A 27,017-nucleotide genomic window follows, 5' to 3' on the forward strand; every position below is an offset into this window, starting at 1 on the left:
AATTGTAAAACACAGACACACGAACGCACACACACAGACCACGCCCCCCCCCCTTCACTGCGCAGAGTGTAATTATTTTTTAATATAACGGCTATCAAAAAGTTCAGTCAAAGCAGTCAGCGCAGTCCAGCAGAAGGAGACAGTCAAGACGGATCAAAGGCATGAGCAGTCGCATGGAACGGCTGGCTCCGAGCCTCGCTAAGTAGCGAGGATCGCTGAGTCGCGATGTATCAACGAGCGTAGTTCAGAGCCGGAAGAACAAAGTAACACTCAAAACTTATTCCTACATCAAGTGCCAGCCATCCAGCAGCGGAAAAGCAGAGCGTCCTACGCCAACAAACAAAAGAAGTCAACGAACCAGCGGCCAAGCGTTGTGCCGACTCAGCTCATCCAGCAGTGAAGGAAGCCTGCTGCTGCCAACGAACAGAAAGAGCGTGCGACTCGACTCATCCAGCAGCGGAAAAGCTTGGCCAGCCGCCAACAACCTCAACAGAGAGAGCGCGTGCAACTCGGCTCACTCAGCAGAAAAAAGCTTGACCTGCCGCCCGCGAGCGCAGCGTCAGATACTACAGCAGCGGAAAGAGCGCGCACCGGCGCAGCTCATCCAGCAGTGAAGAGAAAACTGCTGTCAGAGAACCAGCACGGGCGCGTTCGCGCATCTTCAAGGAGAAAGAGCGCGGCCAGCAACGTCAAGCAAGAGCGTGCAGCAGCTCAGCCAGCAGTGGAGAGAAACTGCTGTCAGCGAACCAGCACGGGCGCGTTCGCACATCTTCAAGGAGAACAACTCGCGCCATCAGCGCCAGCGCGTGCTACAGCGCACCACTTCAGAGCGTGCTACAACGCGCCACTTCAGAGCGTGCTACAGCTCGCCACTTCAGAGCGTGCTACAGCGCGCCACTTCAGAGCGTGCTACAGCGCGCCACCAGCACCACCAGCGCTGAGAGCGTTCGGGCAGCACCAGGAGAGGGCAGCGAGGCCGCACTCAACACCCATCGGCGCGACGACGGCGAGCGTCGTGCTGACTCATCCAGCCAGCGGTGGACAGAAACTGGCAGCCGTTCGTAGGCCCTCCCCCCACACTCTCCCCCCCCCCCTCCTCACTTCCCCACCGCTACACAACGAACAAACATTTTTTTGACAAGGAATATCAACCTAGGCGTTTGCTCAACGCAAGAAGCCAACAACACTCTCATTAAAACATACAAGACTCAGGATAAATGCGTCAACTATTAGCTGATAACGAAATACATCGCCACCCATTGAGTTACGTCGATAAGGCAATTAGAAGTATTTCAGTCGAACGCTTTAATTGCATAATCGTTTATGAATCAATGAACGAACATCGCCGTGGTACTGTGCTGACGATTTCAAGCATAATAATTTCGCATATCAGAATGTGTTAAGGTTTGGATACGAATCAAAGACCGAGTGCCGTGTTGTGTAATAGTTCAAATACGATTTTGCATATGATAAAGTTAAGGTTTTTGATAGAATAGTTTGCATGTATTAATCTCTCTCTCAACAACCGATCGATTGCGTTACGCGTCGGGAATTAACCACAGGTGCCGTTATCAAAGTGAAACAACGCAATCGTGATGGTCACCGTGTTAATGTTGTGTTAAAATCCCGAGATTGAGTTTCATATTATCCAAAAATTAAAGTATAGCTAGAAAATAAAATTGATTAAAGCAGAAGGTTTGTGTGTGATTATTCCTGAAATTCTGCTTAAGATTGTTCTGCGTATGAGATCTGAACCTTTAGGGGACCTATCACCACACATAATCCATAACAAACATAATTCATAATGTTCAATCGAGAGTAATCGTATCCTTATAGATAATACGGAATTAAAATGGCAGAGTCGAATCGACTCTCTCTCTCATTTATGCTCACAACACCTACAGAACTGCACACGATCAATTGCGTTATTCCAATTCATAACACAATCCTCGTCACCGAGGCTCGACCTGATAATCCATAACGACCTGCATTATCATAACCACACCCACGCGCATACATTAATACGATTATCTCTCAAATCAGCATAATTGTTGCGCATAATAACACTAATTAACATAATTTCGGAATTTCAAATTTCACATTATTTTCATAAATTTTCATAACACCCACATATACAACACCCCCCCCCCCTCCCCCAAGCGCTTTTACAAAGCGTGGGTTAAATTTTTATTGAAAGCTTTCGTGATTGCAGGGATTCATTTTCTTGGTTCTTTCAGTAAAGTCACCACGTAGAAGGGAAACAATAAAATAATAAAAATATAAAACAATAAAATTCTCACGACGTTTCGACTGCAACACAAGCAATCATCATCAGGTGTGAAAACCACGCGAGAATTTTTTTAAAAAGTGGCGGTTTTTTTTAACGTTAGCACCACGGAGAGCGATTTGGCAGTTTGTTCAGATGGACGAGTCCATCTATGTTCGGAAAAGAGGAGGGGGGAGACGAAAATAATGGATGCGGTCTGAAAGCCACCGTAAGCGTGAACAATCAATTAAGACCCGAAATTGTTTATCAAACCCTTCCAATGATTGCTTAAGCCAGAATCCATCTTCTCGGTTTAAATTGTCTCTGTGTTTGTATATGTGGATAGCCTCATGAACGAATCTCTCATGGTAGCCAGATGGCTTGCAAAGAACCTCTGTCTTGGAGAAGTCAATGTCATGTGAGCCTACTGAATTATAACAGTGATCTGCCACCGCCGAGGTGTTAATCGTACTGTGTTTTAGGTCTGCTTTGTGTTCACGAATGCGGTCCGAGACATGTCGTTTGGTTTCTCCAATGTATGTATTGTATGTCCGGAATCACATATTTTACAGACGGAACCAGATCACGGATTTTACGTAATGTTTTTAATTGGACCTGGATCTTGTGTTTATTCAAGATTTTGGAGATCTCTTTTGTGATACCCGCAATGTAGGGTAAAGTGATGGTTTTGAAAGACTCCTCAAGAGGGTCCTTCTTCATGGTTTGAGTTATAGCATTGCGGATTGTGTAGTCGGAGTAACCATTAGCCTTAAGAGCTTGGTGTACGTGCTTGAGTTCACTGGCTATGTGTTCCTGGTCGGATATGCATTGGGCTCTATGGTGCAGAGTCTGTATGGCGTCAGTCTCATATTTTTGAGACTGCCACTCTGCGCCCAACCTTATGGAAGAGGTACGTGGATGACACATTTGTCATCTGGCCACATTGCCGGCCTGCTCTAGACCAATTCCTCGACCACATCAATTCCATACACCCAGCCATCAGATTTACCAGTGAAGTCGAAAAAGATGGCAAGCTACCTTTTTTGGATGTCCTAATAAAAAAGCGACCTGATGGTTCAATGATCCACTCTGTCTACAGGAAAGCTACCCAAACGGATGCTTACCTGAAACCGGATTAACACCACCATCCATCCCAGAAGAATTCCCTCATCAAGACTCTGCACCATAGAGCCCAATGCATATCCGACCAGGAACACACAGCCAGTGAACTCAAGCACGTACACCAAGCTCTTAAGGCTAATGGTTATTCCGACTACACAATCCACATAGCTATCACTCCAACTATGAAGAAGGACCCTCTTGAGGAGCCTTTCAAAACCATCACTTTACCCTACATTGTGGGGATCACAAAAAAGATCTCCAAAATCTTGAATAAACATCCAGGTCCGATTCAACACATCACATAAAATCCGTGATCTGGTTCCGTCTGTAAAAGATGTGATTCCGGACATACAGTACCCTGGCGTCTACAAACTAAGTTGCCTCTGTGGTAGTAGTTACATTGGAGAAACCAAACGACATGTCTCGGACCGCATTCGTGAACACAAAGCAGACCTAAAACACGGTACGATCAACACCTCGGCGGTGGCAGATCACTGTTATAATTCAGTAGGCTCACATGACATTGACTTCTCCAAGACAGAGGTTCTTTGCAAGCCATCTGGCTACCATGAGAGATTCGTTCATGAGGCTATCCACATATACAAACACAGAGACAATTTAAACTGAGAAGATGGATTCTGGCTTAGCAATCATTGGAAGGATTTGATAAACCATTTCGGGTCTTAATTGATTGTTCACGCTTATGATGGCTTTCAGACCGCATCCATTATTTTCGTCTCCCCCCTCCTCTTTTCCGAACATAGATGGACTCATCCATCTGAACAAACTGCCAAATCGCTCTCTGTGGTGCTAACGTTAAAAAAACCGCCACTTTTTTCTAATTTTCTTGCTGTGGTTTTCACACCTGATGATGATTGCTTGTGTTGCAGACGAAACGTCGTGATAATTTTATTGTTTTATATTTTTATCATTTTATTGTTTCCCTTCTACGTGGTGACTTTACCGAAAGAACCAAGAATATGAAGCGTGGATTGTGGAGAGAGTCCTGCAATACAAACGGGTGAGTCTTAAGACTCGATTTAAGAAGTGTCACAGACTCGGAGTCCCTAATGAACTGAGGAAGGGAATTCCACAATCGCGGGCTTGGCTGCAGAAATCTCTCTGTCTCCCACAAAGGAACAAAGTCGGCTCTTTTGAATAATGAGCAGAAGAGCAGAAACTGCGCATCTTAATATATTTGTGGAATCTACAACTTAAGCAGATCGGTGGTGAGATATATCGGAGCCAGCTCATTCAAGGCCTTAAACGTGGTGAGAATAATCTTAAAGTCGATGCTGTGCTTCACAGGGAGCAAGTGTCAGGAGGACAGAATAGGAGGAATATGGTCACACTATTTAGATCTGGTTAAAACCCGTGCAGCTGAGTTTTGAATATTGTATATTTTAATATCGTGGAAGAGGAGGCGAAAATATATTTTATATATAGTGACTGTCTACCTCCAAATTTTGATTTAAAGCTTTCGTGACTGCAGGGATTCATATTCTTGGTTCTTTCGGTAAAGTCACGTAGAAGGGAAACAATAAAATAATAAGAATATAAAACAATACAATTCTCACGACGTTTCGACTGCAACACAAGCAATCATCATCATCAGGTGTGAAAACCACAGCAAGAAAATTTGAAAAAAGTGGCGTTTTTTTATTTGGTGCTAACGTTAAAAAAACCGCCACTTTTTTCAAAATTTCTTGCTGTGGTTTTCACACCTGATGATGATTGCTTGTGTTGCAGTCGAAACGTCGTTAGAATCTTATTGTTTTATATTCTTATTATTTTATTGTTTCCCTTCTACGTGACTCTACCGAAAGAACCAATAATATGTCTACCTCCAGTTGAGGTCTGCCGCAGTGGCGTGAGCAAGCACTTGCAGGGCCGCGCCTTTACCTTTAACATATTTTTTTTGCATATTCCAGTAAGCCGCACACAACTGGAAGGCAATGACATTCTCCATGAAATTTAAACAAAATTAAAGCTTCGCCGATATAGGGGTCATTATATCGCTGTCATACACGTTTGTGATAAGTACGAGATGATCTGCCCGGTAACGGCGCAATGGGCAACTCCACTAATTACGAGTGGCGGTGATTGGCACCTCCTGCCCGCGAGAGACACTTCTCATCGGCGGAACAAAAAAACATTCTCCGTGACTGTCCGCGAACACTTTGAGCAGCGAGAGGCGTGCGTGACCGAGGAATGAAATGTCATTAACTGCAATTTGCTTTGGTGCAAAGGCAGAGAGCTGTGAGATGTTGAGACATGCCCCCCCCGCCCGTCCCATTCCTCCACAGCCGCTTCCCACTCCCCCCCTCCCCTCGTCACGTCGACAGAGTCCTGAGCAGCAAGGTCACAACTTTGCATGCGGTGGTCAGAGCAACGTCGTTCGATAGCTGCAAGTCCAACACTTGCTCGGAGTTAAATTCGAATTGCGGGGTCTCACGCGAGCGACGTTTGGGTGTCTGCACGGTGAGAATCTCTCCCCGCCATTAATACGGCACCGCCAATCGCTGTGTGAGTGCGTTGGTGGAGCGGTAGTGTAGCGGTTAGCGCACTGCGCTATGAACTCGACGACCCGAATTCGATTCCCGCACACAGCTAACATCAGTGACGACTGTTTAAACCGGTCATGGGCCTGCCCTAGGTCAACTAGGTCTCAAATGAATACCTGGTGCGCTGTGCGAACATCGCCACTAGGTAGACAAAGGCGGCCGGGCGTGGTGTTAGCCACCCACCCCTTCGTGTGCCTTCCCGGCCTTCATAGGTGCTCGCTAAGAGCACTTGCCCCAACAGTCTGTGAAAGGCTGCGCGGGGGGACCGGATTTGTCTTTGCCTCTTTACCGCGAGCAAATGAATGATCTATTCCCCGCGTCTCCAGTGCGGCAGTTGTCGCGAGGTCGGGGAACTGGGGCCGAGGCGGAGCGAGCCGCGATTGGATCGGACGCCGTGCTCGAGTCGAGCAGCAACTTCACCTTCTCAAATAAATCAGAGGAACGTAAAATTGCAAATTAGAAAAGCTGAGAGAGAACATCGCCGATCTCATTCCCCTGAACGCAACCTTGGATATGGTTGCGCGCGTCTGAGCGCATTGGTCAGATGGATACATTATAAGCGCCAAGGGTTGGTTACATTTCACTCGTTTCGAAATTTTAAGCCATATATATATATTTATAATGCAGAAAATGTAACCGAGTCGACGTGCAACAGCTGCCTGTGAATGGGACGGTGTTGTGTAGGGGTTTTTTTCTGACTGGTGCTGATCAGAACTGGGTCCCTCTGGAAGGGAAACTTCGTGGCACGAGCCGCTGGAACGTAACGGCGGTAATGAGAATCGCCACGCTGCTCACCCAGCAGGGCTGCAATGGGTCTCGGGGATAGAGTTCACGAGAGTCTTTGTGTGTGTGTTATGTTTGATACAAAATACACAATACCGTAACAAAGACAGTACACATACAAGAGAATGTCAACGTGAAATGGATAACGTTGTCAGCAACTCACTTTCCGTACTGCCCCATCTCCATCTCAATGTCTGTATGAATCGCCAGTTCCCGATTCTCATGGCCCTCTTGCCACGATAGGTGGTAGGGTGAACACATTTTTGGAGGGTAGGAGCAGTGAGGCGGGGGGGGTAGGCTGAATACAACATTTTGTTAGATTAAAACATTTGTTTAAAATGACATCTAATTTATTTTAAAATGTATGTCTGGAAATGAGAGAGTTCAAGATGTTGCCACTCGCCAACCACGTGGCAAACCCGACGGGTCACCGGTCACGCCGGCCTGCCACGTGCTCCGCCAGTTGCCCGTGACCTTGTGACCTTGTGCGCCGAGTCCGGCTTCGAGGGGGCCGCAGGGCGCGCGGGAGGGGGCGGTGGGGGTTGCGATGCGGGCTGCGCGTGATTCACGTACGCCGGTGAATAGATGGAGGAGGCTAAGGAAAACCCGCTACGCTCTCGCCATCCGCTAGCCACGATTACCAGCGAGGTTCCTCGTGTCGGCGGGCACTATCGCGGCCGGAATACAAATCGCAACGAATCTCCATCCTCCCGGCGGGCGGGCGCGTGCGGTGGGGGGGGGTGTTAGGAGGGGGCGGGGGTACGTGGAGGATGCGGCTGCTGCCGTGGCCTCGTGGTTTCGCGCTGACTGCCTCTGCCGAGGAGGCTGCGTCCTTCCGCCCAGTGAGCAATGCGGCGCGGTGGAGATTCTTTAAAGTGCCCGCAGAAAAAGTCTGTCTGATGTGCGTGCAGACCTCACCGCATTCTCCAGACTATAAAACACTTCTAAAAGTAAGACTCACCCCACCCAGACCTGTGGTCCATGTGAACAAAGTCGTAACAATATGGTCAAACGACAAAGGGAAATGTCGCCCGTATAGCCTTAGATTGTTGGGGCAAGTGCTGTTAGCAAACACCTATGAAGGCTAGCACGTCACACGAGGGAGGTGGGTGGCCAGCACCACTCCCGACCTCCTTTGTCTCCCTAGTGGCAATGTTTACACACCACACCGCACCATTTGAGAACGAGCCGACCTAGGGGGAGGCCCAGAACCAGTTCAGATAATTGTCACCGGCGTTGGCCGTGAGCGGGAATCGAACTCGGGTCGTCGGGTTCGTAGGGCGATGCGCCAACCGCTACTCCACCGCTCCCCGAATCTAGTCACACACGCACATACCACATTGTAAAACGCATCTCCATCTTTTGCTTTAAAATACAGGGAGCGGAGGCTAACGGTTAATCTTCCACTCCGCAGAAGGCGTGTTGTGTTATGTGCAACCTTCAAACATGGGTTGGCGCGTGTGTGTGTGGCCGGGTTTTCTCCAGGGGTTTATAATGGCCATGTCAGAGACCCGGAGTCAGCACCGTTGGGATTGAATCCCCGTTGCAGTCGCTGCTCGCGATTTAACAGAGGACGATCGAGCGTAGCGAGCTGATGACTCGGCTCGGTCGCCAGCGATGGCACACGAGACCCGTCCTCATTAGGCGTGGATTTTCGCTGAATCTGGCCCAATTGCAGCTCAACATTGTGACCGGCACCTCCGTGACAGGGCTCGTAGGGCGGCGAGACACGCAGTGCGACTCGGAGCAATCTAAAGGGACCACAAGAAGTGGTCGCGGTGGCATCTAACTTGGTCGCGGTGACACGAGGCGATGTCACCGGCGCTCGCTGCGAGGCTCCAAGTACAAATGTCTTTTGACTTTAGGCTCGGAGCACAGTTGGAATATAATAAGTATTACTCTTTGGTTCTTTCGGTAAAGTCACGTAGGTAGAAAAAAAAATGTTTTATTTTTCTACCTACGTGACTTTACCGAAAGAGTATGGATTCCTGCAGTCACGAAAGCTTCAAATCAAAATAATAACACTTATTATAATTTATAGTCGTGTATCAATGCACTGCTGGATGATGGCCTCCCCCACATTCTGTCGGTCATGGGGGTGGTTTGCCTGTACTTCACCGTGGCTCGTCAGTACGGGTTGGTGAATAGGAGGGAACCAGGTCTGGTTCAGATATCACTCGCCACTGATGTTAGCCGTGGGTGGGGAAATTGAAGTCGGGTCACCGGGTTTATGGCGCAGTTTTTGTCAAATCTCGCCAAAGAGACGCAGAAACTGGGCCAGCGTGCGGGCGTGTGAGCCACAGGCCACGATTCCCAACACAAGCGTACGAACGTCCTCCGTCTCCGCATGATCCCTACCGGCTATCAGACAGCTCGCGTGTCTGAACACATGCCCCCGGACGACAATACCCACGTTTAACGAAAAGCACGTGGCCTTCAGCACGTGGCTCTCTCTGAACAGAAACAATCCGAAGCACTCTCTTCAGTAAATATCACATTAGAATGTGTCCCTTACAAAGAAATACAATCTTCCACCATCCGTTATCCGCCACCCCGTTCCACCCCCCCCCCCCCACCAAAAACATCGTCCCCTCCTCGACGTCCGACCTCCCGCCGGCACAGCCCGCGGCTCATCAGCGTAACGAGGGGGCGCCCACCCAGGCGTCGGCTTCAATCAGCGCCGCAGTGGCCACGGTGGCGTCGAGTCGACGCAGTTCCACTGCGGGGGCGCGCGCGCGAGTTCCGTGACGGCGCTGGTGGAGGCGCCGACCGCTGGCCCCGGCAGCCACGCGGCTTCCCAACCTCACGACGCTCGCTCGCTCGCTCGCTCCCACAATGCTGGAATATTCCCCGCTTGGCTCGTTGGGCCACCACTCCACCACCCCACCACCCCCCATGTCTGCATTCAGGACCGGGTTTTTAAAACGTGGAGTTATTTATCGAGCGGCCTCGATAACGACGACGCGACGTGTCGATTTGTCGATTCGTCGTCTGTTGTACGGCAGCAGGGAAAGTCACCGGTGTTGGAATGCGTTCGAGTCGAACGCTCGGGCTCGTCGACGAAGCCAAGGAGGCGATAGGCGACGCTGCGTGGATCGCAACAAGAACAAGAGCAGCAACAGCAGCAGCAGCAGCGTCTTCTGCTCGCGGCCTCCCCTGCCACTGCAGAAAGCACAAACCACGTCAACAACTCGCCGGCCGAATGTTCAACAAGGGATGTCCGCGCCTTGCTGAGCAACGGTGAGCACGGGGCCCTTCTCTCCAACGCGATGTGAACGTCGGCCCTCGACGCCGCGAACGATGCAGACGAACAACGAGTGGGTGCATCACTGGTGCAACATGCGTTTTTTTTTGTCGATTCCGTTGTGAGTGCTAACGCACGCACTGCAAAGCTGGCCACCCACGTTCGATTCCCGTTCACGGCCAAAGCCGATGATGATTATCTGAACCGTTCCTGAACCCCTACTAGGTCGACTCGGCCTCCAATGTGATACCTCGTGCGGCGTGTAAACATCGCCACTGAGGAGACAAAGGCGGCCAGGCGGAGTGCTGTCCGCACTCGCTTGTGATGCCGTGGTGGCCTTAGGTGCTACTCGCTAACAACATTTGCCCCAAAAGACTGTTGAGGCTACACGGGGGGTCTTTGTCTTTGTATGGGGGATGCACAATGAAGGTGCGCTGTATGGAGATGATAATGCTGCTTATGATGCATTTGGGCTGGAATGAAATGAAGCAGCCAGAACAGCTAAGGCAGTAGAAATGATAATACAAACGAGATGAGAAACACGGAGATAAGAAAATATATAATGCTTCAATCAAATTGCGCCTCCGAATCTTCATAAGTCGTACACACGCGTGCAGTATGTGTATGTACAGGGGAATGTAGCGGGTAATATTTGTAGAAACAAGACGAAACAAGAAAAATACGCAAGACAAAGCACACCGTGAAGAGACTTCCGTTTTGCGGACATCGATGAGTGACGTCGTGAAGGGTTCTAGTTCTGCTCGGTGTTTTATGCTATGAGATTGTCATTGTTGTCAACGGGATAATATTCAAGATCACTCGTTGAATGGAGCAGGATTAATGCTCACGAGTGAGAAAATTGTATACTCCCAAGACTCAGCCCATCACCACCCCCGAGTCGGTAAACTCACTCCAACTTTGTAAAAAGCCCCAAACTGAATTTTCTCTGGAGGTGCCTCATCCTGTACAGCCAGGGCCGCCCCTAGGGGCTGCGGGGCCCGGAGCAAATCCCACCGTGCCCCCTTCCCCCCCGACTTCAGACTCAACCTGAAGTATTACATCTGACAATGACGTTGAAGCGCGCCCCCCCCCCCCCCAAACACAGGGCCCGGGGCGCTCGCCCCGATTCGCCATACCCTCGGGATGACTCTGCGTACAGTCCAGTTCTTTTTGTCTCTCCACTGCTGGATGAGAGGTTCCCCACGCGGTGCGCGTGGCGACGGGGAGTTAGTTGACCATACTTCACCCGTACGTGACATTGCCGCCAATGGCTCTGGACCACCAACAGAGATGAGTTGAGCAGGGAGCCAAGGTCACTTGAATCCTTTAGACGGCCCCGCTCTTGCCTCTCCTTCACCTCAACCACCGCCCTCCTCTCTCTCTCTCCTCCCGCACGCCGCATGCTTTCCACACATCTCCTTCCAAGCCCAGCACTCTCTGCCAAAGCCACAGGCATCCTTAATCGCAAGCAGACATCATCGCGGGCTGATATCTGCCGCCAGCTAGAGACGATGGAGAAGCCGCCCTCCCAACGGCGCCCCCTCCCCCTCGCATTGTTTAAAGTTCGGAGCCTCTCCAGCGGGCGGTGGCACAGGACGCCGCGACACGAACGAGGGGCGACTACGTCTGGCAGCCCCCCGCCCCCCCTAATCGCGCCCCCCACGCCACTACTACCCCCCCCCCACCAAATACAATCGCATCATGGAGCTTGTAGGGGCTGCTCCCCGCGGGACAGACGCTGCCGCTTGCCTCGTGTGACCCCCACCACCACCCAGCCAACTCGCGGCCCGAGTCGCCCCGTGCGTTCTGACAATCACCATCATCACATCATCATCACACCATCATCATCACATCGTCACACCGTCCGTCGTAAGTCACCCTGCAGTGATGACGATCGCGCTGTCCGCGATGCTGGCGGTCGCCGCCTGGGCCGCCGTGGGGCCCGCGGGCTCGGCCCGCAGAGGGGACGCGTGGCGCCACGACCTCCTGCAGGCGGACCACACCGAGCTGCGACTCTCCACCCTCGAGGTTCGCCGCCCGGGTCCCACTCGCAACCGTCACCCGCGATGACAATTCGACTCGCGAATCCGCGTCTCTTTTACACTTCGCCGCGATAGTCACCATGCTCTTGTATATCTGATTTTATGTTTCTGTAACTTGATTGTAAATGTTATTACAACCGATCGGTCTCAGCAATAGACGCCTTACGGCTGCAGGGAGTTTGTGTTCCACTATTTAACATCGACTATGTCCGCGCGGCATTCTCCGTTTGTCGCGCGACGCAGTTCTGCCTCCGATTCTTAATTGATTCGCTGCTGTGCTTGTTTAGCCTTCGTCATGTTGGTGACCCAGGCTCACTCTTACTCTATCCCCGTCTCTTTGATTTCGCAAGCTGGTGACACAAAATCATCTGAAGACTTAGACACGGGTTGGTTCATGGCGCCGCCTCTGCAGCCACTCGACGTGCTAGGATTAGGACATTCGAGGGGAATCGTCGATTCCCGAGCCGAGTGGCACGATCCTGATGGATCGGCTCAGTCCCGAGCCGCTCAGCTGTTTTTAAGGACGCCCGACTGAGTGGCTCGGCTCAGACTCGGCTCATGGAAATTCTGAGCACGGTTGGAACAATGCTGACAGCGCCAGAACTAAAACGAGTACGAACGAACGATGTTAATTTTGATTTGAAGCATTCGTGACTGCAGGAATCTATACTCTTTGGTTCTTTCGGTAAAATTACCTAAATAACCAAAGAGTATGATTATTTTGCCAGGTAAGGCCCTCTGAGCTATACGGCTCTTTTTCAGAAGCGAAGTGGCCCATCACGTGGAAATGTATGTGGAGGGGACAATCGGAGGACCCGGAAAAAAATCCACGTGACCACAGGGAGAGAGACACGCAAACTCCAAAAAATACAGGCGTCAGGGTCAGGATCAAATCCGCGACCTTCTGTATCAAGTTAAGCGTGGCTTTGAGCAATGACTCACTTGGGCCAGAACCCGGCCTGAGCCGAGCCGTGGCTAAGAGTCAGGTCCTGGCTCGTGTGCTTGGGGCGGCGTCCGGGAGACACCGGGCAAGGCCATGGTTGTGCAGGGACCGTCTTGAACAAGGAGTCTTGAGACTCAGAGAGGCTTTCCTGAATTCATGAAGTCAAAGTGATTTACTGCTCGAATGAGCATTGGTGCGGTGCTTTTTCATGTTTACAGCCCAGAGCCAGTGGTGGAACTCCTCACTCCTATCGCGGGAGCGATTGTCTGCGTAGGTCAACCACTGTTGACTTCCCCCCACAGCCTCCTACTCACTCTATGATGGGCTGAGTCAACCCCAGCGTTTGAACTCGCGACATTCGCCCTGCCGCTGAGCCACGTGACCTGTTCATGAAGTGCGCCGGTCCGATCTTTGTTTACTCCGTTTCCAGGAACTGTGTGGGCGGTCCAGTTGAATCCGTACCTTCGAGTCTAAACCTTGACCATTGTTAGTGTCAGAACAACACAGTAGCGAGGCGATTTCATTATTTACCGAATCTCTGGCTACGCAATATGCCCGATCGTTTGGACAGCGGTGCGCTCTCTCTCTCTGGTCAATGTGATTTAATTATCCGCGTGCACGCTCGGACCCGATAGCAGAGGTCGAGAATAATGACGGAGTCGCAGCGATGCAATCAACGGGAAGGTTCGCGGGGTGGCGAGGGGATGATGGCGGCCTGGGGAGGCATTCTTCATCCAGCAGTGGATTTATCGTGGCTGCTGCTAATGATGATGATGATCGTATAGTATACTCACATATATTGGTTAAGTGGGCATGCTCAGGATAGGTTCAAATATCACTCGCCACTGATCAGCCGTGGCCAGGAATGTAACCTACGTCGCCAGGTTCACAGCGCGGTGCGCTAACCACTGCGCCACCGCTCCGTCGGGTAAATTGATGCTGCGGCGCTGAATTGAATCCACGGGGGGGGGGGGATGGGTTTTGGTTTAGGCGTCGAGTGGCCCGGCCTCCATTGGCTGCACAGCCTCCTTGCTCAGTAGGCGAGTCACACACGCACTCGCTCGCACGCGCACGTGCGCACACTCGCAGGCACGTAGACACGCGCGCGCACGTGCACACTCGTACACGTGGAAAGGAGCTGTGAGGACCAGAGGTGCACGCAGCGTTGGGGGGAAAATAATCCGTTGCACCCGGTCATCTCCCTCTGGCATCGTTAAAGAGCCCATCATCCCGCCGGGGTCGATACAATTGGTACCATTCTGTGGGGAAGTCAACAGTGGTTGTCCTATGGATAAACTCACCCGCTACCACAGGAACGTGAATTTCCACCACTGTTTCAGGTCCGTAAACAGGAGGTGAGCACCGCTGCCTGAATGCTCATTTGGTCCGGAAATCGCTTTCTCTTGATTGTGTGTGTACGTTGAACTTCTTTAGCACCGTACGTAGCCAACCGTGCTAATAGGAGATGCGGGGCAAGGAACCGTCGTGAATGTTTACCTCTGGGGGCGCCACTGATGTGGGCCGCGGAGGACGGAAGGGCGGGGGGGGGGACTGAGCAGGAGGCAGCGGGGGATGGTGGCTCGGTGCTGGTGGCGGGGGGAGCGCTCAGGGGGGGGGCGGTATCCCCACTGCCCCCACCCCTCCCCCGCGCCCCCCCCTGGGTTAGGTCGAGGGGCTGCCGCCGCGTGTGCGAGCGGCCAATGTAAATAATTGAACGCCTCGCAGTCGCCCGGGCGACGCGGATTCCGTCTCCCATTGGCTGCGGCCGCCGACCTTGGTGCTGAAAATTTGGGGGGCCCGGGGGGGGGGGGGCTCTGCCAAGGAAGAGATTTTATTTTCCATGCCCCAGAATAACCCCGCTTCGAAATTAAATACTGTGGTTTATATATTTATATTATATATATACTATCTCGTATACCTGAGCTCCCTTTGGTGCAGAGATCATTGCTTCATCTCGAATCACGCCACGGGCCATCATTCCAATGTGTTGGGTGAGTTCCACTGCGTGGGGAAGCCAGAATTGGTTGTCCTGTTGCTGGAATCGACACCCTCCACCATGGGAATTTGAGAATTGCCGCCACCGGCTCAGGGCTATAAACGGGAGATGAGCACTGACATAATGCTCCTTGTAGTTGGAGATCGATGTTGGCTGCGATGCCACTAAAAGATGCACAGAGAAGCGTGGAGATGTTCACGCGGGGAATCGCACCGAGGGACAGGAAGAGGAACACGTGGATTAGACGGCGTACGCCAGATGGAGACGCCATCGCATTGACCGTTAAGAAAAATGGGACTTGGGTATGGCGCGTCGCTCGGGTGGTGACCGGTGGTCGAGTCTAGCGACCACAGAGCGGCGGCGAAAGGAAGGGACCGTACTTGAGAGGGGACGTCCTTTGTGGAGATGGAGCGATGATGCCGCCTTGTGTGCAGGTGCTCGGTGAACTCTTGCATCGCAGAACTGTAATGGATGGGAACCATGCAGCAGTGCATAGATCACGTCTGATGCTGATGGCCACGATGAGTGAGTGGCTGTGGAAACGAGCGCACGTGAGCCTCAGTGTCAGCCTGCCCCCGTGTCTCTGGGTGTTCACCCTGCCCCCGTGTCTCTGGGTGTTCACCCTGCCCCCGTGTCTCTGGGTGTTCACCCTGCCCCCGTGTCTCTGGGTGTTCACCCTGCCCCCGTGTCTCTGGGTGTTCACCCTGCCCCCGTGTCTCTGGGTGTTCACCCTGCCCCCGTGTCTCTGGGTGTTCACCCTGCCCCCGTGTCTCTGGGTGTTCACCCTGCCCCCGTGTCTGGCGTAGGACCGACTGGACAAGGTCTACCAGGATGTGGACACGGTGGTGCGGCAGTACCGCGACTTCGAGGTGGAGATTCTGTCTCGCCTCGAGAGGATGTCCCACGAGGCCCAGCACGGCAACCACTGGTGGGACGGCATGCAGGTAACCACACGTGGCAGGCAACCACACGTGGTAGGAAACCACACGTGGCAGGTAAGCACACGTGACAGGTAACCACACGTGGCAGGCTGGGAACCACACGTGACAGGCCGGGAACCACACGTGACAGGCTGGTAATCACACGTGGCAGATGGAGATGGCGCAGGTGAATTAATGAACGCCGAACGCGTGCCTCTGCCAGCCAGTGCCTCGGCGCTCAATCTGCATCCGCGTTTCGTGTCAAAGGTAACGCACGCGAGCGGGGCACCCGCAGGCCGTTCCTATTTCAAACGAGCTCGGCGGCACACGGGAAGAGAGACGCGGAGGCCGCCGTGGGGAACACGACACGCAGAGGCCGCCGTGGGGAACGCGACGCGCGGGCTCGCTGACACGGGCACCCGGAATCCCACGGCGTGGCTGCTCGTCAGCTGCGTCAGCCGCGCCGTCGACTGCCGCACAGCAACTTTTTGCGTGGATGCACATCGGAATTGTAGAGCACAGATGGTGCGCTGAGAGCTGTCACTGCGGGAGGATAACAGATGAGGTGGCTGGGTGGCTCAGGTGGTTCCCAACGGACGTGTCCCAACTCACCGAACCGGCACCACTCGATGCAGGTTTCAGCCGGCCGTGGTTAATCCGGGTCCTCGAGTGCGGCGAGTTGATGGTCTCATCCCGGTGACCCAACGACTGCACGAAATGTTTTCTTAGAATTCGTGTGCAGCTTCGTGTAGGCGATTTGAGTTATACGAGTGGGACATCTTGGATTGATTTATATGCGGTAATCACTCTTTGCAGAGCACAAAGAGGATGTGTCCCGAGTGTGAATGAAGAGGCCTGCTGAGTGACTTCCTCATTTCAGCCGAGTCTGTCCACGATGGCGACCACATCCGGGACACCACATCCAGTATACTTTACTTTCTGCAATGGCTATGGCGACGACGAGTCACGTGTCACCTGCTGCAGTCTACCAGTGACCCAACACATATTTAGTGATAACAAATCATTAGTAAGCCCTGCGCATAAGTAAACGTTAAACATCATATGTTAGGGTCGTTGTCTAGCACTGTGGCCACAAGTGAACATTCCACATTAAAGGGAATCAAGCAGAATGTAAACAGCAAAATAATCACCAAGGGGAGGCGCAAATTAACGCGACAATCCACGGTGCATGGTGTGCAGGCCAGGTGAGTGAGTTGACCCACGGGGCGTGATGAGCAGGCCAGGCGAGTGAGTTGACCCACGGGGCGTGGTGAGCAGGCCAGGTGAGTGAGTTGATGCACGGTGCGTGTAGTGCAGGCCAGGTGAGTGAGTTGACCCACGGGGCGTGTAGTGCAGGCCAGGTGAGTGAGTTGATGCACGGGGCGTGGTGAGCAGGCCAGGCGAGTGAATTGATGCACGGTGCGTGTAGTGCAGGCCAGGTGAGTGAGTTGATGCACGGTGCGTGTAGTGCAGGCCAGGTGAGTGAGTTGATGCACGGTGCGTGTAGTGCAGGCCAGGCGAGTGAGTTGATGCACGGTGCGTGGTGTGCAGGCCGGGTGAGTGAGTTGATGCACGGTGCGTGTAGTGCAGGCCAGGTGAGTGAGTTGATCCACGGTGCGTGTAGTGCAGGCCAGGTGAGTGAGTTGATGCACGGTGCGTGTAGTGCAGGCCAGGTGAGTGAGTTGACCCACGGTGCGTGTAGTGCAGGCCAGGTGAGTGAGTTGACCCACGGGGCGTGTAGTGCAGGCCAGGTGAGTGAGTTGATGCACGGGGCGTGGTGTGCAGGTCCGGCTGAGTGAGTTGACCCACGGGGCGTGTAGTGCAGGCCAGGTGAGTGAGTTGATGCACGGTGCGTGTAGTGCAGGCCAGGTGAGTGAGTTGATGCACGGGGCGTGGTGTGCAGGCCAGGTGAGTGAGTTGACCCACGGGGCGTGGTAAGCAGGCCAGGTGAGGGAGTTTACCCACGGGGCGTGGTGAGCTGGCCAGACGAGTGAGTTGACCCACGGGGCGTGGTGAGCTGGCCAGGCGAGTGAGTTGATGCACGGGGCGTGGTGTGCAGGTCCGGCTGAGCGAGTTGGAGAAGGCGATGGAGGGAATGGACAAGAAGACAAACTGCGACGATGTTTGCCGGTCACGTGCTCGGCCGGACGACGCCGGGAAGCCGACGTCACGGGGGAGCGGCAGCGGCTCTCCGGCGCCGCGCCAGGAGCAGAGGCTGCACCAGCAGAGTCCGGGGCAGGGGGGAAAAGTGCAGGGGGGCAGCGTCTCCCTGTCCGGCCTCACCATCAAGCTCGGCTCACCCACCAAGGCCGAAGGAAAGTTTGCAAACACGACGCTCGTTGGACCGGCAGACGTTGCTAAGAGGTTTGGGGCTGCGTTTTGCGGTGTCTCTGTGCACGATTCATCGACCCTAATAGATCGTTAGCACGCTAGGCGCGATGCGTATCGTGTGGTAGAGTTCACTCGACAAGACGCAAACGGTCGGCTCGCGTTACGCGAGGCAGTAAAAACGCGACAACACAAACGAGATTGTAAAATGAGATAATAACAACGCATTATTGAGTCAGATTGTCACCCTGAATCTAGGCCATTCGTGGGACGGCTTAAGGAGAGACTCGCCCAGATGTCCAGAGCAAACTGCGGACCTAACTCGCGACTGACAGCAGATGCTGTTGTGGGGGAAACAAAATCTGACAATCCACTGCTCCTTTTCCTGTTTGGTTGATCATATTTTGTGGTTTGTGTACAAAAAATGTTTAAAAGAAAAAAAATGTCCCTGCCCACTAATAAATCGGGCTCTATTTGTGTTCATTATCCATCGTCGAGTCGATAGACGTCTAGGCGCGCTTCTGCGATTCCCAGATCAAATCAAGATTGATTCCCAGATTGTTGATTTCCGTCTCGCGCATCTGCCTCTACACACTTGTGGTTCCCGCTGCGCGACGTGCTCCTCATTCCCTTCGCGTCCGCAGCTCTGCGACCCAGAAGCTGCGGTCGGGCCCAGGATCGACGGGCAAGCAGCCCGCCACGGCCTCGTCGCCCGCCATCCGCATCCGCCTCGCCTACAAGCGGGACTCGGGTAAGCGCAGCGCCTGCGGTGGGGGGGGGGGGGGTGGTGGTCGCGCGCCCCCAAGCCCCGAGCGCGCCTCGGACGCGCTCTCCCAGGGCTCCGCGAGGGCGCGCTCAATTATTTACTGCGCGCGAAACGTCGTTGCCGTTTGCCGCCAGCCCCCCCCCACCTCCGCGCGAGTGACAGGCGGCGCGAACGGCGTCACATTCGTGGTTTTTTTGCCGAGGGAGGGCGGCCACTTTTATCGTCGAGGTCGGCAGGTCATCGCGATCGGCGCTGTCGATGTCACGACCCTTCGCCATCATTTCCTTTCCTCTGCGTCAACACATTCTGATGTCGACTGTAAAACCAGTAACCGGGGAGGGACAATGTGCCGCAGTTGTTAAACGCATACACACATTATACAAATGCAAAGGTCCCCCATATAGCCTATACAGGATGTAGGGGCAAGTGCTGTTCGCGAGCACCTATTGAGACTGCTATGGCCCACAACGGGGTGGTGTGGAACGGAACCACACGCGGTCGCAATTGTTTCCCCAGTGCTGGTGTTTTTCACACCACACCAGGTACTTATTTAAGTCTGAGTTGACCTAGGCGAGGGCCAGGACCGGTTCAAATTTTGCCACTTTATGGGTCGTGAGAAGGGTTTCTAGTGCAGTGCACTGACCACTTCGTCATCGCTCGCCATACAAACAAATGTCTCCACATACGTAATGGGTACACACATACATACAAACAAAGATCAAATATCCCCCGTGTAACCACACGGACTGGTGCGGCAGGTGCTGTGAGTGAGCACCAACCCCACCTGTGCATCACCGACATTCGCAGTCGCGCGCCGCGGTCTAAAACGCGAGACCAAACTGAGTGCGTCAACCCCGGCCTTACAGAGTGCAACGTGACGCTGGCGAGCGTCAAGTCGGTGAAGACGGTGAAGCGCTGGGGCTCGCCGCACGGCGCGTGGCTCAAGGACCCCGCGGTGGACGTCCACCGCCTCTTCCTGTTCGACGGCACCGAGGGCGGCACCGCCACCGCCTACGCCAGCACCAAGGCGTTCGCGGGCCTGCACCGGGGGGCCACCGCCACGCGGCCCGGCCAGCGGCGGCAGCAGGGGGAGGCGGAGGCCGCGACTGGGGAGCTGCTGCGCCTCCCGTCCGGTTGGCGCGGCACGGGCGCCGTCGTGTACGCCGGCTCGGTCTACTACCACCGGCGCGACAGCACCAACGAGATCCTGCGCTACGACCTGGCCAAGAGGTGCGAGCGCCGCCGTGCTTGGTGTCACCGACGCGTCAGGATCCTGTGCGCTGTGCCGCTCTCCCCTCGTGCCATCGCGTCGTTCCCTCGCGATGACCTCGATATTGAGCTCTCCTTAAGAAGCTCAGACAGCACGTGGAGCCAAACGTCGGCTATCGGTGGCGAACGACACGCGGCAGGACCCAAAAGCGCATCGGAGAGCTGTAGAGCAGCACAACCGCGAACATTCACATTGTGAGATTGAAATGCTGTGCGTCGTGTTGAGGTTTATGATATTGTTGAAGCTAGATTTTGGGGCACAACCGGTGTTTAATCTCTCAGCAGATTTTGTTTTGGCTAGCTGGAAGACTCAAGTCGGTGGCACGCAGCGAGCAGCCACGGCCATAGCCAGAGGCATGGTGGATGTGGCGTGCCAGGTGCCGATATCGTTTTTGTGTTGCTGTCCTGGACACACCCGGCTGAAGTTAAGCTCTGGGTTTAACCGTGGCTGTAGTGAGTGATAGAGCACTGCTCTCTAAACCACGAGATCATAGTTTGATTTCTGGCGGGGGACGAGATTTCTCAACCAGCCCTAGGCCTTCCTCCCTTTACCACCACGCACCGACGAGGGCGATAAGCCACGGGCAAACAGACACCGAACACGGCGTGAGAAGGCCTTCATCCAGCAGTGGAGTGACAAGGAACTGTAATTATCGTGAGAGTTACGGGCAGACTTGCACCCATTAGAGGAATGTGGAATTTCCACAAGTGGCATATAGCCTTGACTTAAAGCTTTCGTGACTGCAGGAATTCATATTCTTTGGGTCTTTCGGTAAAGTCACGAAGAACAAAATGTCCTGGATGTTTTGTTATACGTAACTTTACCGAAAAACCCAAAGAATATGGCATATAGCCCCCAACAGAGATGATCATTGCACATTTTTAGCTGTTCTGATTTTTATTTGTTTGTTTTTTTCTCTCATTTCCATTTTCTTCCTTTTTCTTGTTTCTTTGCGATTGCATTTCTCGTTTCGGTGCCCCAGGTCACTCTCGCTATTGAGACTCTGTCCTGGTCTCTAGGGTTCCCACCATGGTCACACAATACACTTGAAACATGGAACTACACGGTTAGGGTTAGGCGCGATCGCTCTGGTTAGGCATCGTATTGATAATTTTGATCACGGTCAGAAATATCTGTCCGTGCGTCACCGTGAGAGAGCTTTCAGCGCACGAGGCGCTCGGCTCATAACTCACGTCCCCCCCCCCCCCCCCCACGTGGCCCCTCCATCCCCGTACCTCTCCCCGTCCGTATGCCTCCCACGAGCCTCCATCCCCCCGTGGCCCCTATCCCCATGTGCGGCCCCCTTCCTCCCACGCATCCCCCGCCCCTCTCCCACCCCTGCATCGCCACCCCCAACTCTCCCCTTCCCCCCCCCCCCCGCTCCACTCCCCCCGCGCAGTGCGGTGGTTGGCCGTGTTCTCGTGCGCGGAGCCGGGAGGGTCCCCGTGTACGAGCTCGCCCCCTTCACGGCCATCGACCTCGCAGTGGACGAGCACGGGCTCTGGGCGCTGCACGCGGTGCCCGCGGAGAGCGAGGACGACGACGACACCCACACGGATGGTAACGCCACCGCGACGCACACAAGAGGCAAAGGTCCCCCGTGTGGCTCACACGGGCTGCTAGGGCAAGTGTCGTTTAGCGGGCATCTGTGAAGGCCGCAACGGCGCACGAGGAAAGTGGTGGTGGTGGCCAGCACCACGCTCGACCGCCTTTGTCTTCCCCCCCACCCGCATCCACCAAGAGGAGTCCCCACGTGGCCAGTAGATGGCAGTGCTGAGTTCATCCCTCATGCATGGACTTTCTTACCTCTAAGTGCAGGACCCTCGTGAGAAAGGAGTTGACGCTCAACGAAGCTTTGGTAGCAAAATATATGACAGTATTATTATCATGGCGATTTGTTTAGGGGCTCCTTAGTCTCATCGAAAACACATCAAACATCCAAGACATTGCAATAAGTAGCCAATCAAAGGCGTACCCACCAGCGTGGCATTGTGGGTCTCTTCAGCACGAAACGGGGTGGCAACTCGGGCCTCGCTACAAACCGTCTCCAGTGGCTCTTCCACGCGTCTCCGGGTCGCGCCACGTGCACGCTGTCCGACGTTTCCTTACACGCTCCGAGTGCTTCTTCAGGAACTGGCAATCGAAGAGAAGCTGACCAAACACGCGGGTCAACCTAATACAAACAGTTCCTGAGGAAGCTCCCAGGACGTGGAGCGAAACGTCGGACATCGTGCCAAACGACTCGAAAACACGTGAAATCTGGGGAAACGGAAAATAATAGTCAGATTTAAAAAGGTAAAAAAATATATTAAATTCACGACACGCTCGCACAGCGACTGGGGCTGCCACTGGGTGACCTTGCAGGTGCGTGGGCTTGAACCCTGCACGTCTCGCACTGCATAGCGCAGAGATTCCTCGCTGCCATCATGGGGACCCTTACCTAGGAGGTGAGCCCCCACGGGTGCTTGAGGGGGCCCTTCTAGTCGGAGTGACGCGCGGGGCCCACAGTCCCCTCGAGCCATGGATGGGGCTCGTGGCTGAGTGGGCGCGGCTGGCGGAGGGAGTGTACGGGGACTCCTCTACTTACGAACGGGTTAGGTTCCAGAGGTCTGTTCGTAAGTCGATTTGTTCGTAAGTCCAACTTTACGCCTGTCGATTCCAAACATGTTGTACGGCGTGTGCATTAAACACGGGGAATGGATTTAAACGTTGTATAATCTCCTGTAGATGCCACTGATTTTGATAACGAGCCAGACGCTGAGCACGCATCCCTGCTGAGGCTCCCAGGAAGTGGTTATCGGTCGGCAGCAGCCCTCACACGAGGGCCCCCTTCATCTCCTTCTTCCGCGACCCCCACCGCAGGAGACGACGGCGGCGATGAGCCGGAAGGTGGCGGAGACCTCGTGCTGTCCAAGCTGGACGCCAGCTCCCCGGCGGGCGGGCTGCGCGTGGAGGCCAGCTGGCGCACCCCGTGCCCCAGCCGCGGCGCCCAGGCCGCATTCGTGGTGTGCGGGAGCCTGCACGTGGTGTACGCGGCGACGCGAGACCGCGGCGCTCCCTGGGTCGCCTGCGCCTTCGACCCGGAGACGGCCACCACGGGAGGGGGCGGTGGAGTTGGCGACCGGGCGCACCTCGTGCCCTTCCCGGCGCCGACCGCCGGCGCCCCGCCGCTGTCCTCGCTGCACTACAACCGGCGCGAGCGGCAGCTCTACGCCTGGGCCGACGGCTACCAGGCGCTGTACAAGCTCGGCTTCGCCAAGAAGACGGGGCTGTGAGCGTGCGGCCTGCGGGGGGCGTGGATGGCGCGACTGCTCGTGCATCTGCGTGGACCGTGGGCCCCGCACGAGGAGTCGGTAGCGTAGCCACGGAGTGTACAAGCGGTGCAGCTGCACCAGCGCCCACGGGCCGGCTGGAGACAAAGACGGGGGGGAAGGCAGGGACAGAGTGCTGGACTGGGGGGCCTCGTGTTTTTCCTTTCACCGTGCTCCCCCACCCCGAGTGCCAGCAATCGCCTCGGCAAGGACTCTCCGTGCTGCGCGGTGTGAGAGGCGCCAAGTGAAACCTCGCATCGCCCTGCGGCACCGCCAGCCGCTGTGCGAATGTGATGTTTATTTTTATCTCGTAACATTTTTTAAAACTTTTGTAATCTTAGCTTCCTTTTATATTTGTCCCCCGATTTCATCCATCTCCGTTGCCAATAAAACTCACGAGGAGCAGAAGAAGAAGAATCTCTGCAGACCTCTCGCAGGGCGGCGTCCGAGTTACAGGGGGGAGGGGTGGGGTGCAGGGCCGGACTGCGAGGAGGGGGGGCACCCAGGGGCTGGCGCCCACGGGGCCATTGGAGCTGCACGGTCTCCCCGCCCCGCGTCTCTCCACGCGACTCGCGCAGCCCTTGCCGCCCTCCTCCCCCACCCCCTCGTGCGTTCTTGTTCACAATTCACCTCCCCCCCCCCCCAACAGCTGAATTCAAAGCTGTGCGTTCACACTCTGTATGCAAATGTTGGGCTTTATCCGCCTTAAAGGATTCATAAAAGAGAGAAGTGGTTAGCTCGCCGCACTCGGAAACCGGCAACCCGAATTTGATTCCCGGCCACGGCTCACATCCGTGGCGTGTGCCATCACACGCGCTCCAGCTCCTCCCTCACCCGTTCCCAACCCACACTGGCCCGTGTGGTGAAGTATGGCCGACATGGCGAGGTGGATGGGGAGCGGCTGGGATTTGTATTTCGCCGTTCACCCCCCATTCTGCCCCCTTCCTGCCACGCGTTGTTTATTGTCGATGCTTATTCGTCTGGATATATTTCGAGTGTACCGTCTTTGTATCGGCCCCGTCTCCGTACAGCGACGAGGTTTTGATTTCCTGCGATTAAAGATAGGGAAGCCTTTCAGCTGGTCAGCACGTGGTTATATTTTACCACCGCGCGCGGCACAGCATCGGCGGACGCCGGCTCTTGTGTGCGCGTGCATGCGCGTGTGTGTGCATGTGCGTGTGTGCATGCTTGCGCGCATGTGTGCGTGCGCATACGTGTATGTGCATGCGCGTGAGCACGTGCGTGAATGTGTGCGTTGCGTGTGCGCGCCTCCACGCACATGTGAAAAACAAGGGGCGCAGCCACTGCGCGTGTCCTGCGGGTTCCGACGCCCCCGCAGTGTATATCGATGGCTAAGGGGCACCCGCAACGCTTCAGACAAAAAAAAACACATCCACGGCCATTCTGAGTCGGTGCTTATCCCCCGTCAGCAAGGCGACGTCGACGCCGAGTCGGTGCTGGCCACGGAACGCTCCAGTACTCGGAGTCCCGAGCCAGGAGTTACGTGGCTTGACGTCATCGTCGTCATACAGCCGAGATAATCGCTGTCCTCGCATCAGCAATAAGTCAGTCGGTGCTCATCTCCTGTTTTGTCGTCCGGAGACAGTGGTGAACATTCCACATTCCTATGACGGGGGAGAGTCTCTCCCGAAGGACAACCACCGTTGGCGTTTACCACAAGTGATGCTTGTTTTATCGACTCCCGAGAGATGATGGGACGTGAACTCGAAATCGTTCGATTGCGAGCGGCTCGCTCTACCGCTGAGCCAAGTGGGTAGAAGGGTAGAGCGGAAACAACTCCTCTGGTCCCACGGACCCCCACGGACCCCATCTGTAGTCGCTCGTCGGGCACCCCAACCTCCCCGGGTGTGGCTGATCTGCCACTCGGCGCGTGCTCCCACGCACTCCGCCGGGCCACTCGCGGCGGCGAGTCACCAAACACCCGGCTATAAATTCCGCGTATGCGCCGTAAATATTCCACGCAGTGCAGCATGCACTTACGTTTGTTTATTTATTTCCCTTTTTGATTGATCGCTTTTGTTTACCCAGGGAAGCCTCGCTGAGTCGGTACGACGCGAACACATGTCGGGGAGACGTGGGGCACGACCGCGATATCCAACGCGGGGATTTCGCTGCTATTTCGTCCCATCGGGAGACGCGCACAGCAACAACATACACACATATCATGTAATCATAGCACTGCCCTGCCGTTGGTGTTGGGGCCGGTTCGCCGCATCGCTGCCTTCGCGAGTGTCTGTGGTTCCTCCTGACGCCTCTGATTCGAACTATCTATAGGAGATTGAGCGCGTTTCAAAGTGGCATTGTTTTGATTCCCGGAGGCGGTGAATTCGCGGTGTTTATGTTTCAAACCCCTGGCACGCGTTCGCTCCCTCGCGCTGGAGCAGGAGAGGTCCCCGTGGGCCAAACTGTGGGGGCAGCGAATCAGGCGTTTATTTACATCACAGCGGTGTTCCTCACGACACGTTGAAGATCTACACAGCCACTGGTGGCCTTATGTAGATTACCAACTCAAAAGAACTGAAGGTGTGGCAATCCCGCCAGCCAGCAGCAGTGAGAGACAGACACATCAGCTGTGATTCGTTCGCAGCCTGCATAAAACGTTCTTCCGTGATGGGCTTCCTCGTTCAGCAACTCCGATTAGCACGGTTGGCTACGTACGGTGCGGGAAAAAAGTTCAACATACGAACGTTTGCCGATTAGCCTCGGTATTGTCTTTAGGAACCTGGGGTCCATGGCGGTCGACGGGCGAGTTGTCTCGTGAAGAGGCCGCAGGCGAGCGACTCTGACGGCGTCGCACTGCGAGTGTCCCGAGTTGCCGGCGGCGAGCAAGCGCGTGGCGACGAGTTGACAGCAACACCACCGCTCGCTCCATCACCGCCCCGTCACTCGGCGAGCCGCTGACAACGCCACAAGCGGCACGCTCGTCAACAGCAGTGTGGCCTTCGAAATGGCAAGAATATAGTCGCTGACGTTTCGAGCAATGGCCCTCCACAGTACAGGGAGGCCTTTCTGTACTGCGAATAAATTGTGACAGATGCGGATACCTGATTATGATGATTTATGTTGGACTTCTTTCGCACCGTGCGTAGCCAACCGTGCCAATCGGAGGTGCGGGGGAAGGACAACAAACATGATGATGCATGAATAGAACATTAACCTCCGGTCAGTATGCGGAGATTTTGGTCACTACCCAGAAAAGAATCGTTGAACCTATAACGAGACGTCACCACAGCGATGATCCATCACTCCACTACTCCTGACGTCACCATCTAGCTCAACCACCTCAGTGGACAATTTAATCATTTTGCGGGACCCCGGGGTCCCGCAAAAATCAGGTCAATAATTATTATTTTTCAGTCCGGCCACTCGTGATCCCAACAGCAACGCGCCGCTCGCCCAGACTGGCGCCAACAAGCGCCAGCAGGTGACGATCGACACGAT

The 27,017-nt window shown here is 54.5% G+C and overlaps 1 protein-coding gene across 5 annotated transcripts in view; it reads left to right on the forward strand.

Annotated features, from left to right (window-relative positions):
• Positions 1 to 24,629, forward strand: part of OLFML1 (olfactomedin like 1) — a 97,292-nt gene extending 72,663 nt beyond the window's left edge. For 3 of the 5 annotated variants that reach the window (XM_076065463.1, XM_076065462.1, XM_032949300.2), the window contains exons 3-10: positions 9,741 to 9,975; positions 11,854 to 12,007; positions 15,767 to 15,904; positions 17,940 to 18,244; positions 18,853 to 18,959; positions 19,841 to 20,204; positions 21,644 to 21,804; positions 23,107 to 24,629. In XM_076065463.1, the coding sequence (XP_075921578.1) occupies positions 9,764 to 9,975; positions 11,854 to 12,007; positions 15,767 to 15,904; positions 17,940 to 18,244; positions 18,853 to 18,959; positions 19,841 to 20,204; positions 21,644 to 21,804; positions 23,107 to 23,519 (1,854 nt within the window). In that variant the 5' untranslated portion in view covers positions 9,741 to 9,763 and the 3' untranslated portion in view covers positions 23,520 to 24,629. Of the gene's footprint in view, positions 1 to 9,740; positions 9,976 to 11,853; positions 12,008 to 15,766; positions 15,905 to 17,939; positions 18,245 to 18,852; positions 18,960 to 19,840; positions 20,205 to 21,643; positions 21,805 to 23,106 lie in introns of those variants that run through there. The other 2 variants (XM_032949303.2, XM_032949302.2) reach the window with 2 other exon arrangements.
• The last annotated feature ends 2,388 nt before the right edge of the window (positions 24,630 to 27,017 follow it).

Source organism: Petromyzon marinus, chromosome 7, assembly GCF_048934315.1.
Source record: "Petromyzon marinus isolate PM22_M1 ecotype Great Lakes invasive population chromosome 7, UKy_Petmar_22M1.pri1.0, whole genome shotgun sequence".
In the NCBI taxonomy this organism is placed as follows: domain Eukaryota; kingdom Metazoa; phylum Chordata; class Hyperoartia; order Petromyzontiformes; family Petromyzontidae; genus Petromyzon; species Petromyzon marinus.